At 40.8% G+C, this 13,582-nt stretch overlaps 1 protein-coding gene across 1 annotated transcript in view; it reads right to left on the bottom strand.

Moving 5' to 3' along the window:
• Positions 1-1,540: 1,540 nt before the first annotated feature.
• IL31RA (interleukin 31 receptor A) overlaps positions 1,541-13,582 on the bottom strand; it is a 36,778-nt gene continuing 24,736 nt past the window's right edge. Inside the window, exons 11-15 of the mRNA XM_009896610.2 lie at positions 12,682-12,828; positions 8,864-9,004; positions 4,948-5,041; positions 3,323-3,401; positions 1,541-2,473 (exon numbers count right to left, since the gene is read on the bottom strand). Coding sequence (XP_009894912.2) covers positions 1,886-2,473; positions 3,323-3,401; positions 4,948-5,041; positions 8,864-9,004; positions 12,682-12,828 — 1,049 coding nt within the window. The 3' untranslated portion in view covers positions 1,541-1,885. The remainder of the gene's footprint in view (positions 2,474-3,322; positions 3,402-4,947; positions 5,042-8,863; positions 9,005-12,681; positions 12,829-13,582) is intronic.

The following is a 13,582-nucleotide window of genomic DNA, read 5'->3' as shown; positions in this document are numbered from 1 at the left end:
AAAAAACGCTGCTGTGACCACCAGTGACTTCTGAATCCTAGGAAACAGCAACACAGCTGTGTGTGAGAATTCTGGACCCAACCAAAGCTGCATCTCATGCCCATTTCAGATCATGATTTATCTCAGTAAGCAATGGCTTTTAAGAACAAACTTCCATGCATTTTGACTAATCGCAGTGGGGCTAGGAAAGTGATCCCACAAACCTAGCAAGGGGGAAATCAATGTTGCTGCACAGCGAACGTTTGCAGAAATTGTTTCCTCATCTTTATTGGAAACTAAACAAACATTGTTATAAGCAGTTTCCAAACTAGGGATGGAATGCTTAAGTGCACACTTTACACCGTCCTCCCCAACACAATGCAAGTAATGACCAATATACCCAGGCTAAGGCTCAGCCTCCTCTTTCATGCTGGGCAATGTATTAGCCATACTCCCACTCCTTTTTCTGCACAGAAAGGAAAGACTTTATTCCTATGCATATTTGTCTCTCCTTTTTCTATCCCCATGACTCCTGTAGCTTCTTCACCTTTAAAGCTAAAGGATGCAGTAGGAGTTACATGCAAACATAACTAGTTATGTGGAAACAAAATTGGTGACGTCAAGACTTTAAATGCTGTGAAAATAACCTGAAGTCTTAAGATTACTATACGCCACATGTGTCATACTGAACACCCCCTTTTAGCACTTTTTACTTCAGATTTGATTCTCTGTCACTGTTTTTTAACCCCCTCACTTAACAGACTAAATATTTCGGCAAAAAAATCCACAGGAAGTCTCTTTTCTGCTGAGGAAAAAAAAAAAAAGTGTGATGGAATTTCCTGCTCAATTGCTGCAACATTGAATAGAAACCACAAGTAGTTTTATGATTTACCAAAATCATTAAATGACAAAAGTTACAGTGTTCATGTAGAAATCTCCAACCCTAAATCAGTTACCAGAGGATATCTGGGGATATTTGATTGACTTAGTGTTTTTTCAATACCTCCCAGAAAAATAATTTCCTACATATAAGCTCTGTGCTTATTCCAACACAAGACCCTGAATTTAGTTAGTTGTTTTCTGGTTGTTTTTTTCATTTCAAAGTATCAAAACCTCATCTGGGAAACACAGTGTTAAACTGAGGGAAATTAGAGGAAAGTGAAGAGGAAGATGAGAAGATATCTTGCAGTAAAGAGTTTTTTAAAGCAACGAACAGGAGAGACAAAAGCAGCACAAAATGCAGAGGATGATTAAAAACACAAGAGAAAGGGAAGGAAACAACAAAGCCACCATGAGTCAAAATGTGCATAACTCAATATGAGATACACAACTAATACACTCTCTCTAAAGACAGGGAAACTATGAACCAAAGCACTGGTTCAAGAGTCAGGTTGTGATAACAGTTACTGAAATCTACCAAGTATTTGTGAAACAGGAGGAACACTATACATTAAGCGAGGTGTAAAACAATAAAGGGAAGTAAGAACAGGAAGGTGGCTCTAATCCATGTAGATTAAGGAAGGATTTGGCAGATCCTGGCTCTGTTCAGGTCAGACCATGCGGGAACTGGTTGCTTGGGAGAAAACAGGTGAGCTGCCTGCACTGCTGGGTTCTCCAACAGTAAAGGCCAGCTCAGTCTAGCAGACTGATATGAAAGAATTAAGAAGAAACAAGAAAAGCTTCCTTTGCCTCACTACTGGCACATCTATCTGGCAAGAAAGCAAAGACAATCAATAAAACCACACCACAGTAAAAGTGAACCTTTACAGCTATAAACACAGTGCAAAATTATCACTTATCTGTTCAAAGGTAGGGGCTTTTTTTAGCCCAAATTAACTGAAATCAACCAGCAATAGTGACAAGATCTATTTCACAGGAGGCCTTTATGAAGGAACGTCTTCTCATACTAATAACCTGTGGCTGGCCTGAACATGTCTAGTGTCACGTAGGACTGTCCTGTAACACCTTGTTGAACAGGAGGTAAGACAGTTGACTGGCTGTTGTGTCCCTTCTTACTGTGTTCAGAAATAAGAAATTCCCTTGTTTTAACAGAATTTTTAAGGTATGGATTGAATGGGGCTCTTTCATTGCAATCTTCCAGCTTTAAAACTTCTTCATTTTCATTTTCTTCATTTGTAATTGAAGTCTCTTGGAACTCACATAGATCATCTTCCAGCATTTCTGTAGGTTGGCTTTCCTTCACTGGTATCAAAGCTGAATGCATTTGACTTCTGTTATCTTGATCAGTAATTATATAAGGCATGGAAGATGAAAAACATTTAGCAACTTCATTTTCTTCATTATACAGTCTCTTTTTATCTCCAGTAACCATGCCTTTTGTATTAATATCAATATATTCAGAAGCATGGCTTTCACAATTGATAAGCAGAGCTCCTTCCTGGATTCTTTCAGGAAAACAATATTCCAAAACACTTAGGTCTTCAGAGTCCATGGGTTTATCCTCAGGTATTCCTTTCTCCAAAAATGAATTGTTCTGTCAGTATAAAGGGATAAATCAGAAAGTGATATAGGTATAATATATATATATATATATATATATATATATATATATATAATATAAAAATAATATAAGATATTGCCATTTGAGCTGTTTTGACCCTTAATTTTAAGTGTATCAATAAATAGTTCCTATGCATTTCAGCTGGGATGCAAAGATATGTGAATGAGCACTGAAAAGGGCAATGTTATTCTGCCCATTTCTTAAACAATTTCATATTAGGGTTTTCTGTGACATGTCAGTGAAGGCTCAGAATCAGCCTCAGACTGCTTCTATCTTTTCTGCTCTAACCAGCCATTTTCAAGATGAAAGTTTAAAGCCCATTCTCCACAGATTACACTTTCAGTGTAAACCTGATCAAATCTAGTTCATTCAAATAAACCTAAAGACTTTAATAAGGAATAAATATCCAATAATAAAAAGGGTGGAAATGTTTATACAATATATACCAAGTATTATTATATGTTACACTATGGTTTTTGCAGAGGAGGGAGGAGATACCCAGATGTGGGAATCTGAGCTCAACAGACTCAACAACCTGAGCAAGTTTAACTGGCTTTATTTGATAAGCCATACTTTTAACCACTCACCAATCACTTTATAACTCCAAATCGTTATGCTTAGATATCATTTAACAATTAAATTAATATATTTTATAAAGATGTATCATCTTTCATTTGAAACACAATGAAGGACATTTTATAGAATTTAAACAGAAGAACTAAGCTCAGCATTTTTTGGTGTTTTTTTAGTCATAAACTGGCTATCAGAGAAGGACTTCTCTCCACTGATCCTTTTTTTAATACACAAAATTGCAGTTATTACCATGGAATTATCAAGAGGCCATCCCACTGCAATGCTTCCCACAGGATTGGGTATATCAGGCCAGCAAACTTTTTTAAACCTATCATTGAGAAAGGAATTTTAGTGAAATGGTGAGAGAAATAGGTGATGAAAACCAAAATGAACAAATCTTCAGAAAACCCAAATATTGCTAGAATATCAAGCTTCCCCAAAAGGATATCTTTCCTATATTAGGACTGTTAGTACGTATTCATTTTTATTACAAAATATCTTAACAAGTAAATCTTAGGTTGCAGAGACATTGCAGAAGATTTACTAAAGCACAAAAGTAATTTCTCTTTTTTCAGTTGTACAGCAGGTCAAATAATGGCACACCAAAACAGGGCTGAACACAAAACCACTGGTGAGTATGTTTCAGGGCTGTTCTGTGGCAAAAAGTCACCTCAGATAACTGCTCTAGGAAAGTGTCCCTAGCACTACACTACTCTGGAGCTATGCTGAGTTCTTATGCTATCAGCACATAAAGGATGCTATCTGTGTCCTATGGTTGCCCAGTGCAGCAGTAAACAGGAAACAATATTAATCACTCTTTAATACTGGGTACATATGCCAGTGAATGAAAAATATGCCATAGCCTGACTTCTCACATTCCAACCTGACCTACTCAAGAAGATTATAAACACTTAACTATGTCTCAAAGTATTCTGTAGAAGCAAGACATAGCTTCTTATTGCTGTATAAATTCAGAATATACAACACAGATCAAGATGTAAATGAGGTGTATATTACTACTTCAGGTATACTTACTACCTGATGCTTCACATGATAAGAATCTTTGTTCTAATAACTTGTGACACCCCAAATGGTTAAGATTTTTAACCTTAATTTAGGCTTCAGCCAAACAACCTTTCACATGAAAGAAAAGCACACTTCATGACCTAAAAGCACCTTCACAGCCATCTTTGGAATGTTAGCATATCCCCATGCTCTGAGGAAGCAGTTTGCTAAGAGCTGGCAAGGAACATCTGTGACAGCAGAGGAAAGGATTGTGAACCATCTATAGATATGGATTCATACTCATGGATCAAGCATCCAAATGCTCTCACTGCTGTAATTTCCAGCTTATTCAGGACTTCTTTAGAGCACAAGGGAAGTCTCACCAATTAACAGATATTAAGCTAAGTTAAGCAATAAGGGTTACATGAAATGTGTTTTAGCAGTGCAGTAGCAGATATATTGAGAGCTCTTGAGGAGCTTTACTTTTGGGATTATGAAGTTTTCAATAACTGACTTGAAGAATGCACCTCTCACATGACAGACCATGCAACTGTAAATGGCATGTAGCATTTCCCCCCATAAACTGGCACAGGTGATAGACAAATCTGATTCCCTTATTTCTTTTGCTCTTATTTACTGCACTTCATAAAAGTAATAATTTTGTTTGTTTGTTTCGCACTACAGCTCAATAACTGCAAGTGTAAAATAACCTGTACACTTAGTTATTCATGAGTCCTGTTGCTCATTTTATTTTCTTAATGTGACATTGGTTTGGAACCCAGCAAAATGAAAGATGTATTAAAACTTGCCTTTTACAAGTTAAAAATGATTGACTGCTTTCAGTTTCAAAAGGCAGAAAATGTACTCACGTGTTTTTTTTCAAAATGCACATTATCCAAAGGCCCAACAGAGACAACATGCTTAATCCAGTGGGCAGAGCAATGAAAAGAATATCTTCTTTATCTTTAGAGGGGGAAAAAAACACAACACCACAGGTGTTTGCACTTGCTTCATGTTTTCCCTTAAGACAGCTGCACTTCAACACCCAACTCATCCATATAGCATAAAGAACGCTGTCAAAACTAGCCAGAATTACTCAAAATACTGCATGGCACTTATTGCATGATAGAATGGAATGGAATGGAATGGAATGGAATGGAATGGAATGGAATGGAATGGAATGGAATGGAATGGAATATCACAGTATCACAGTATAACTAAGGTTGGAAGAGACCCCAAGGATCATCAAGTCCAACCTGTCCCAACAGACCTCACAACTAGACCATGGCACCAAGTGCCACGTCCAATCTCCCCTTGAACACCTCCAGGGACGGTGACTCCACCACCTCCCTGGGCAGCCCATTCCAATGATGAACGACCTGCTCAGTGAAGAACTTTCTCCTCACCTCGAGTCTAAACCTCCCCTGGCACAGCTTGAGACTGTGTCCCCTTGTTCTGGTGCTGGTTGCCTGGGAGAAGAGACCAACCCCCTCCTGGCTACAACCACCTTTCAGGTAGTTGTAGAGGGCAATGGGGTCACCTCTGATCCTTCTCTTCTCCAGGCTAAACAATCCCAGCTCCCTCAGCCTCTCCTCATAGGGCTTGTGCTCAAGGCCTCTCCCCAGCCTTGTTGCCCTTCTCTGGACACGTTCAAGTGTCTCAATATCCTTCTTAAACTAAGGGGCCCAGAATTGGACACAGGACTCAAGGTGTGGCCTAACCAATGCAGAGTACAGGGGCACAATGACCTCCCTGCTCCTGCTGGCCACACTATTCCTAATGCAGGCCAGGATGCCATTGGCCCTCTTGGCCACCTGGGCACACTGCTGGCTCATGTTTAGGCGGGTGTCAATCAGCACCCCCAGGTCCCTCTCTGTTTGGCAGCTCTCAGCCACTCTGACCCCAGCCTGTAGCTCTGCATGGGGTTGCCATGGCCAAAGTGCAGCACCCGGCACTTGGACTTGTTGAATGCCATCCCATTGGACTCTGCCCATCTGTCCAGTCGGTCAAGGTCCCTCTGCAGAGCCTTTCCACCCTCTAACTGACTAACATCTGTTCCCAACTTGGTGTCACCTGCAAACTTGCTGATGACTGACTCAATCCCCTCATCCAGATCATCAGTGAAGATGTTAAAGAGGATGGGGCCCAGCACTGATCCCTGGGGGACGCCACTGGTGCCTGGCCGCCAGCCGGATGTGGCACCATTCACCACCACTCTCTGGGCTCAGCCCTCCAGCCAGTTCCTAACCCAGCACAGAGTGTTGCTGTCCAAACCACGAGCTGACAGCTTAGACAGCAGTTTACTGTGGGGGACGGTGTCAAAGGCCTTGCTGAAGTCCAGGTAGACCACATCCACAGGCCTCCCCACGTCCACCAGACGGGTCACCTGATCATAGAAGGAGATCAGGTTGGAGAGGCAGGACCTGCCCTTCCTAAATCCATGTTGGCTGGACCTGAGCCCTTGGCCATCCTTCAGGTGCGCAGTTATTGCCGCCAGGATCATCTGCTCCATCACTTTCCCTGGCACTGAGGTCAGGCTGACTGGCCTGGAGTTTCCAGGTTCCTCCATCTGACCCTTCTTGTGGATGGGCACCACCACAAGAATAGAATAGAATAGAATAGAATAGAATAGAATAGAATAGAATAGAATAGAATAGAATAGAATAGAATAGACTAGAATAGAATAGACTAGAATAGACTAGACTAGACTAGACTAGAATAGAATAGAATAGAATAGAATAGAATAGAATAGAATAGAATAGGACCAGGTTGGAAGAGACCTTCAAGATTATCAAGCCCAACCTATCATCCAACACCATCTAATCAAGTAAACCATGCAACCAAGCACCCTATCAAGTCTCCTCCTAAACACCTCCAATGATGGTGACTCCACCACCTCCCCGGGTCAAAATCCAAGTATTTTGAGTCCTACAAGACACTGCTACTCAGCCAGAAAGGCAGCTCATGGTGACACTTCTCAAGATATCTCAGGAACAGATGCACTGCAGTTCAAAATTTCCTTTACTAAGGAACACAATAATTCAGATTGGAAGGGACATCTGTAGGTCACCTCATCCAACTCTGAAATTAGAATGAGATTGCTTAGGATAATGGCCACAACAACCCATTGCAGTGTTACAGGCTGGGGTCAGAATGGCTGGAGAGCGGCCAGGCAGAAAGGGACCTGATTGCCAGCTGATTGACAGCCAGCTGAACATGAGCCAGTGGTGTGCCCAGGTGGCCAAGAAGGCCAATGGCATCCTGGCCTGAATCAGAAACAGTGTGGCCAGCAGGAGCAGACAATTCATTGTGCCCCTGTACTCAACACTGGTTAGGCCACACCGCGAGTCCTACATCCAGTTCTGTGCCCCTCAGTTTAGGAAAGATGTTGAGTTGCAGAAATGTGTCCAGAGAAGGGCAACAGGGCTGGTGAGGGGTTTGGAGCACAAGCCCTAAGAGGAGAGGCTGAGGGAGCTGGGGTTGCTTAGCCTGGAGAAGAGGAGGCTGAGGGGAGACCTTCTTGCTGTCTACAACTGCCTGAAGGGAGGTTGCAGCCAGGTGGGTGCTGGTGTCTTCTCCCAGGCAGCCACCACCAGAACAAGAGGACACAGTCTCAGGCTGTACCAGGGGAGGTTTAGGCTGGAGGTTAGGAAGAAGTTCTATACAGAGAGAGTGATTTCCCATTGGAATGGGCTGCCTGAGGAGGTGGTGGAGTCACCATCACTGGAGGTGTTTAGGAAGAGACTGGATGGGGTGCTTGGTGCCATTGTTTAGTGGATTAGATAGTGTTGGATGATAGGTTGGACTTGATGATCTCAAAGGTGTCTTTCTATTCTATTCTATTCTATTCTATTCTATTCTATTCTATTCTATCAAGCCAAACTTTGAAAGCCACCTAGAATGAAGAGTCTACCACCTCTCTGGGCACCTATTGTAGTCACCTAAAACTGCTATATAGTGCTATTTTTACCTGTTGCTACAAAATAAACAATAAATTCAACTAGGAGATAGGTTTCAAATACACAAAAAATTACACTTACTCTGACTGAAGCAGTGCTACCTCCCAAGTACCTACCAGAGGTAGGCACTAACCAACAGTGACCAGACTTCAGTATAGTCTAACTTACCTTACATTTGACTAGGAAAAATTAAATTAGCTTTGACTCCCATGACAAATTTAAGCATAGATCATGCACACTTTTTGCATTTCAGTCTGGCTACTGTGTCAATTTATGTATACATTGAAAACATTCTTACAGAACCTGAAATTAGGAAGTATCTGAACTTCTGACCTGCAGACATCTTGGTAACATCTACCTAAATCAAATAGTAAGGAAATAGGAAGAGGTACTTTCCCCACAACACAGAAGAGATGCTATACAATGCACATGTATTCTAGAGCTAGGATCTCAGATGGAAATGTGCTTTTTAGTAAGCTGTTAGGCACCCCATCCCATAATCAACAGCATACAAAGTGCTGTTCCCACAAAGATTCATAGTATCCCACAGCTTTACTGACAGCAAAATAAATGTTTTGGGGTTTTCCTGTCCAATCTTGAGGTTTTCGCCTGTGAGGTGATCAGTGAAACTGCGTTGCAACCAACTGGTTTGGGTAATTTTTCCTTCTTCTTTGGCTTAATGCTTAAAAAAGCCAACCAACCAAACAAAAAACCCCAACAACAAACAACAAACCACCACTACCAAATGCCTCATAAAAATGCCCTATGTTTCTCAGTCCTAAAGCTGGTTTTAAAATAGTAATAAGTAACACGGAATATTACTTACCAAATTTCAAAGTCTTGAAGGTTTTTGGCTCTCCACTGGTTCCACCAGCTTCATTGCTTGCCATGATGTAGACAGTATATTGTGTATCAGACTTTAAGGACTTCAGTCGGTATTGCAGAACATCAGAGTTCACTGTTTCATCTTTTTTTGGAGAAGATATTTGTCAACAAACAGAGAAAGAAATGGAATACTTACTTAGCATCTTTTATGATGGCAGACCATAAAGTATTTTAAAGAAAACTTGAAATACAAAGCCTTATCAGTGCATATGACAGGGAAAATGTAAACTACCCAACAATGCTTTTCAACGCTACTCAAAACATTTTTGGGGGAAAAAAAAAAACCAAAACCACAACAACCAAAGAAACAAAAAAACCAAACCCCCACGAAACATAACAAAATAAACCCAGCAACAAACCAAACACAACCCCATGATTTATTTGCATTTAAAAATAAATACTTTCTTTTATTTTTTTTTTTTAAGCTAGTATTACAGGTAAGCCAATTATGACCTCCTGTAGCTTATCACTAAAAACAGCGTATTGAGAATTTTATTTCCAGGAACCTAGGCCCAGAAATTACCAACTTAATGTAGTTGCAATAGATGCAATCTACCAGCACTGGGATATCGCTCCAAGAAAGTCAGAAGAAAGTAAAAAGCAGCAGGAAGTTTTTTCACAGTTTCAAAATGCTTTGCTGCACAGAATTCAGTGTTTTCAATATCTTCTGCAGTGCTGAAATGAGCATGAAGTGCTTCACTCTTGCATTATTTTAAATTATAGGTAATTTAAAATAAAAATGGCAGGTATTATAACATTCTGCCTCAACAAACAGCATTAAAAGCAAGGCTCAAAGTATGAAATTAAAGTCACTGAAGTATTTGCACACAGTAAAAGTCAAAGCATGTCATCATTCACTTTAGGCAAGAATCACTCGGGGAACAGACATACTGCAATATGCCCAGGGATTAAATTAATGTAGTTTCTCTTAAATCAAGGAAGGGAAAGTGAAATTCTAGAATTAAAAGGCCATCACTGAAGTCACCCCAGAATAAACTCCCTGTTCTGTTCTTATAAAGAAGACCTGATATCGAAGAAGCCTCAAAAAAACTCACTAATATAGTGTGGCTTTGCCATTTAAAGTTAACACCCTTGACTTGCTATTTAAAATCCATTTCCTAAAGAAACTAACCTGAACCCCTAAAATGGGCACAGTCTGCTTATACATTAGGTGCAATACATAGAATACATAGAATAGAATACATAGAATAAACCAGGTTGGAAGAGACCTTCAAGATCACCGCGTCCAACCCATCAACCAATCCAACACCGCCCAAACAACTAACCCACGGCACCAAGCACCCCATCAAGTCTCCTCCTGAAAACCTCCAGTGATGGCGACTCCACCACCTCCCCAGGCAGCCCATTCCAATGTGAAATCACTCTCTCTGTATAGAACTTCTTCCTAACATCCAACCTAAACCTCCCCTGGCGCAGCCTGAGACTGTGTCCTCTTGTTCTGGTACTGGCCGCCTGGGAGAAGAGACCAACATCCGTCTGTCTACAACCTCCCTTCAGGTAGTTGTAGAGAGTAATAAGGTCACCCCTGAGTCTCCTCTTCTCCAGGCTAAAAGAGACATAAGACTCCATAACATGAGGCAGACAGTCTCAAGGATGTTGCCACACAAAGCAGTCAGCATTAAATTGCTCAGAAACCAGCATGGCAGGGAAAACTGCATGTCGAGGACTGAATCTGACAGAAATAACAATCTCCTCTTTCTGATGTAAAATTTAACAAGAATGCTTTTGCTGTGGCTAGGAACTGGGTATCCAGAAGCAACTGAAGACATCACAAGATTTTAAAGTTTAAGGTATTTGCTAACAAAAATATTTTGTTGGGCTTCTTCCAGCGGTGATGTCTAAATTAAAGAGGGTAAAAAGAATTGCTTCTGAAGCACTGAATGATCCAACAGCACTCTCTAAAACCTATACAGGAAGAACAAATTTAGGTTGGCAAAACACTTCTTGTAATGGATTCTGCTGAAATTTAGGGTATAGAAGTTCTAAATACATAGGCTTATACCAGCACCTTGTATGAATACTACTCCTGAGGCAGAAGAATGTGCTCAAGAAGTTATGTTATCAGCCTCCAGAGCAGAAAAGCAATACCAAGCAAAAGAAAAATCAATCACATGTTAGGAAATTAATCTAAAAACTATGCCCATATAAACTATTTCTTAGCAGCTTATTTTAACTTCTTGATTATCATCTGCTGTTTTATTATAAAACTAACTGTAAAAAAAACATTTTTACCAAGAAAATTTCCACCATAGTGTTCTAGAAGCTGAAAAGGTACCCTTCCAAGGACGTGCATGCAACTTGTAAGCTCACTGAACCCTCACAAGGTTGAAACTCATGAACTGCACATAAATATTCTCCTCCAATATAGAATCATAGAATGGTCCAGGCCAGAAGGGACCTCCAAAGGTCATCTAGTCCAACCTCCCTGCAGTCAGCAGGGACATCCCCAACTAGACCAGATAGCCCGGGGCCTCATTGAGCCTCACCTTGAGTATCGCCAGGGAAGGGTCCTCAACCACTTCCCTGGGCAATCTGTTCCAGTCTTCCACTACCCTCATAGTAAAGAACTTGTTCCTGATATCCAATGTGAATCTGCTCTTCTCCAGCCTGAAGCCATCGTCCCTTGTCCTGTCACCATAGGCCCTTGTAAACAAACTCTCCCCATCCTTCCTATAGGCTGCCTTCAGGTACTGGAAGGCTGATACTAAGTCTCCCTGGAGCCTTCTCCTCTCCAGGCTGAACAACCCCAGCTCCCTCCATCTGTCCCCATAGCAGAGGTAGTCTAACCTCTTGATCATTTTCGTGGCCCTTCTCTGGACCTTCTCCATCAGGTCCCTGTCCTTTCTATGCTGAGGACTCCAGACCTGGACACAGTACTCCAGGTGAGGTCTCACCAGAGCAGAGTAAAGTGGCAGAATCACCTCTCTGGATCTGCTGGCAACACGTCTTTTCATGCAGCCCAGGATGTGATTTGCCTTTTGGGCTGAGGTACATACTTTAGTTCCTCTACTTTGTCATGACTTTTCCACTGGCTTTGGACGTATGTCACAGTTGAAGAGAGTTTTGAATATGGAGCAACACTGGTACACGTGTGAAAAGGGAAAATAGCAAGTATCTGACAAATAATACTCTAATTTGGCATAATTCTGCACATTTTGTTTTTTCACTGTTAATGGAGAACATTCTGCAAAAAGCCTCTCATATGTGAATTTCCCTTCTGGTGTAAAAAGGGAAGAGGAATGACAATGCTGCCCTGCACTAACCTAATTTATCCCCTTGAGGACTTTCAAAACCTGCCTGGACACACTCCTGTGCAGCCTGATCTAAGAAAACCAGGACTAGGTGATCTCTGGAGGTCCCTTCCAACCCCTAACATTCTGTGATTCATGACAAAGCCATCAGCTGGCTGTACTACCATGGGTATTACAATATTAATAGTTAGAAAAACGCTTAGTTGAGAGCAAGCAGTGTTGCACAACATAAATTCAGTACAAAGAAACTAGGCACAAATATATGCATAGTATTAAAGCAGGGACTGTTTACTGGAACACACCATCATTTGAATTAAACCTAAAAAAAAGTTTTTATCTTTACATAAACCACATTTTAGTACCAGTATTTTCAGTTATATTTATACCATACTACAACAAAGTGTGCTATTAACTATGAAAATAACTATCTTCAGACTGCAGATTGTCATAACCCTGTTGAAAGCGCTGACGTTTAATGTGTACTTACTCAATTCTTTTCCATCTTCAGGCTTATAAAATATTGTATAGTTACTGAGAAATCCGTTTCTTTTGTCCTTTGAAATCTCCTTCCATTTTATTGTAACTTCATTTTTCCCTGGAATGCCTGTGTCAGCTATGGGTCCTTCTGATGGTTCTACACAGAATCATTATAAATTAGAAAAAGTAGTAAAAGAGTATAAATATGGCAATGATCTCCATCTGCACTAGGTCACACATACCAGTGGCACTAGAGGCAGTAAATGTACGAGTAAAGATGTCACCTTAGTGTTCTGATACAATCCTTAACTTTTCTTACCCTCATTAATGTGTGATTTCTTCTGATCATACTTCCCCCTCATCTATTCTGGCATTTGCATAGTTTTCAGTGGTTTTGCATTTGAATACCTCAGGATCATTAAAAGGCTCTACCTGCACAACATCAGAGAGGTCAAGAGGTACAGCTTCCCTATGCACGCGTGTGGGAACTCAGGTGCTAAGCAGGTACATGCAGAACATCTCTGGCTGAGTTGAGATTCAACTAGGGTCTCCAGCACACCTAGTTTTTTCCCATTACATTAGACAAAGTCTTCCTGCTTACACGGTACAACTGCACATGCATTGCTCTTAGCTTTGAAGCCAGAGCTCTCTGTGCTTCAATTATTTATTTATAGATATTTATAAATCATTTGCATACATATTTATTCAAAGTGATTCTTTTCCTTACCATTCTCTGGCAAGCTTTAGTACACTGATAGGTCCCTATGAACAGGAAAGAACTGGAAATAAAGTTCTAATTGCTCTAGCATTACTCAGGAAATAAATACTCCTTTATCCCCCTCCTCGTGTTTAATACTGTTTAGTAGTGCATTGAATGCACTGTGCTATGTGAGCATGCACACTTACACAGA

The sequence above is a fragment of the Dryobates pubescens genome, chromosome Z (genome assembly GCF_014839835.1).
Source record: "Dryobates pubescens isolate bDryPub1 chromosome Z, bDryPub1.pri, whole genome shotgun sequence".
Taxonomy (NCBI): domain Eukaryota; kingdom Metazoa; phylum Chordata; class Aves; order Piciformes; family Picidae; genus Dryobates; species Dryobates pubescens.
This window is presented reverse-complemented; position numbering and strand designations above follow the sequence as displayed.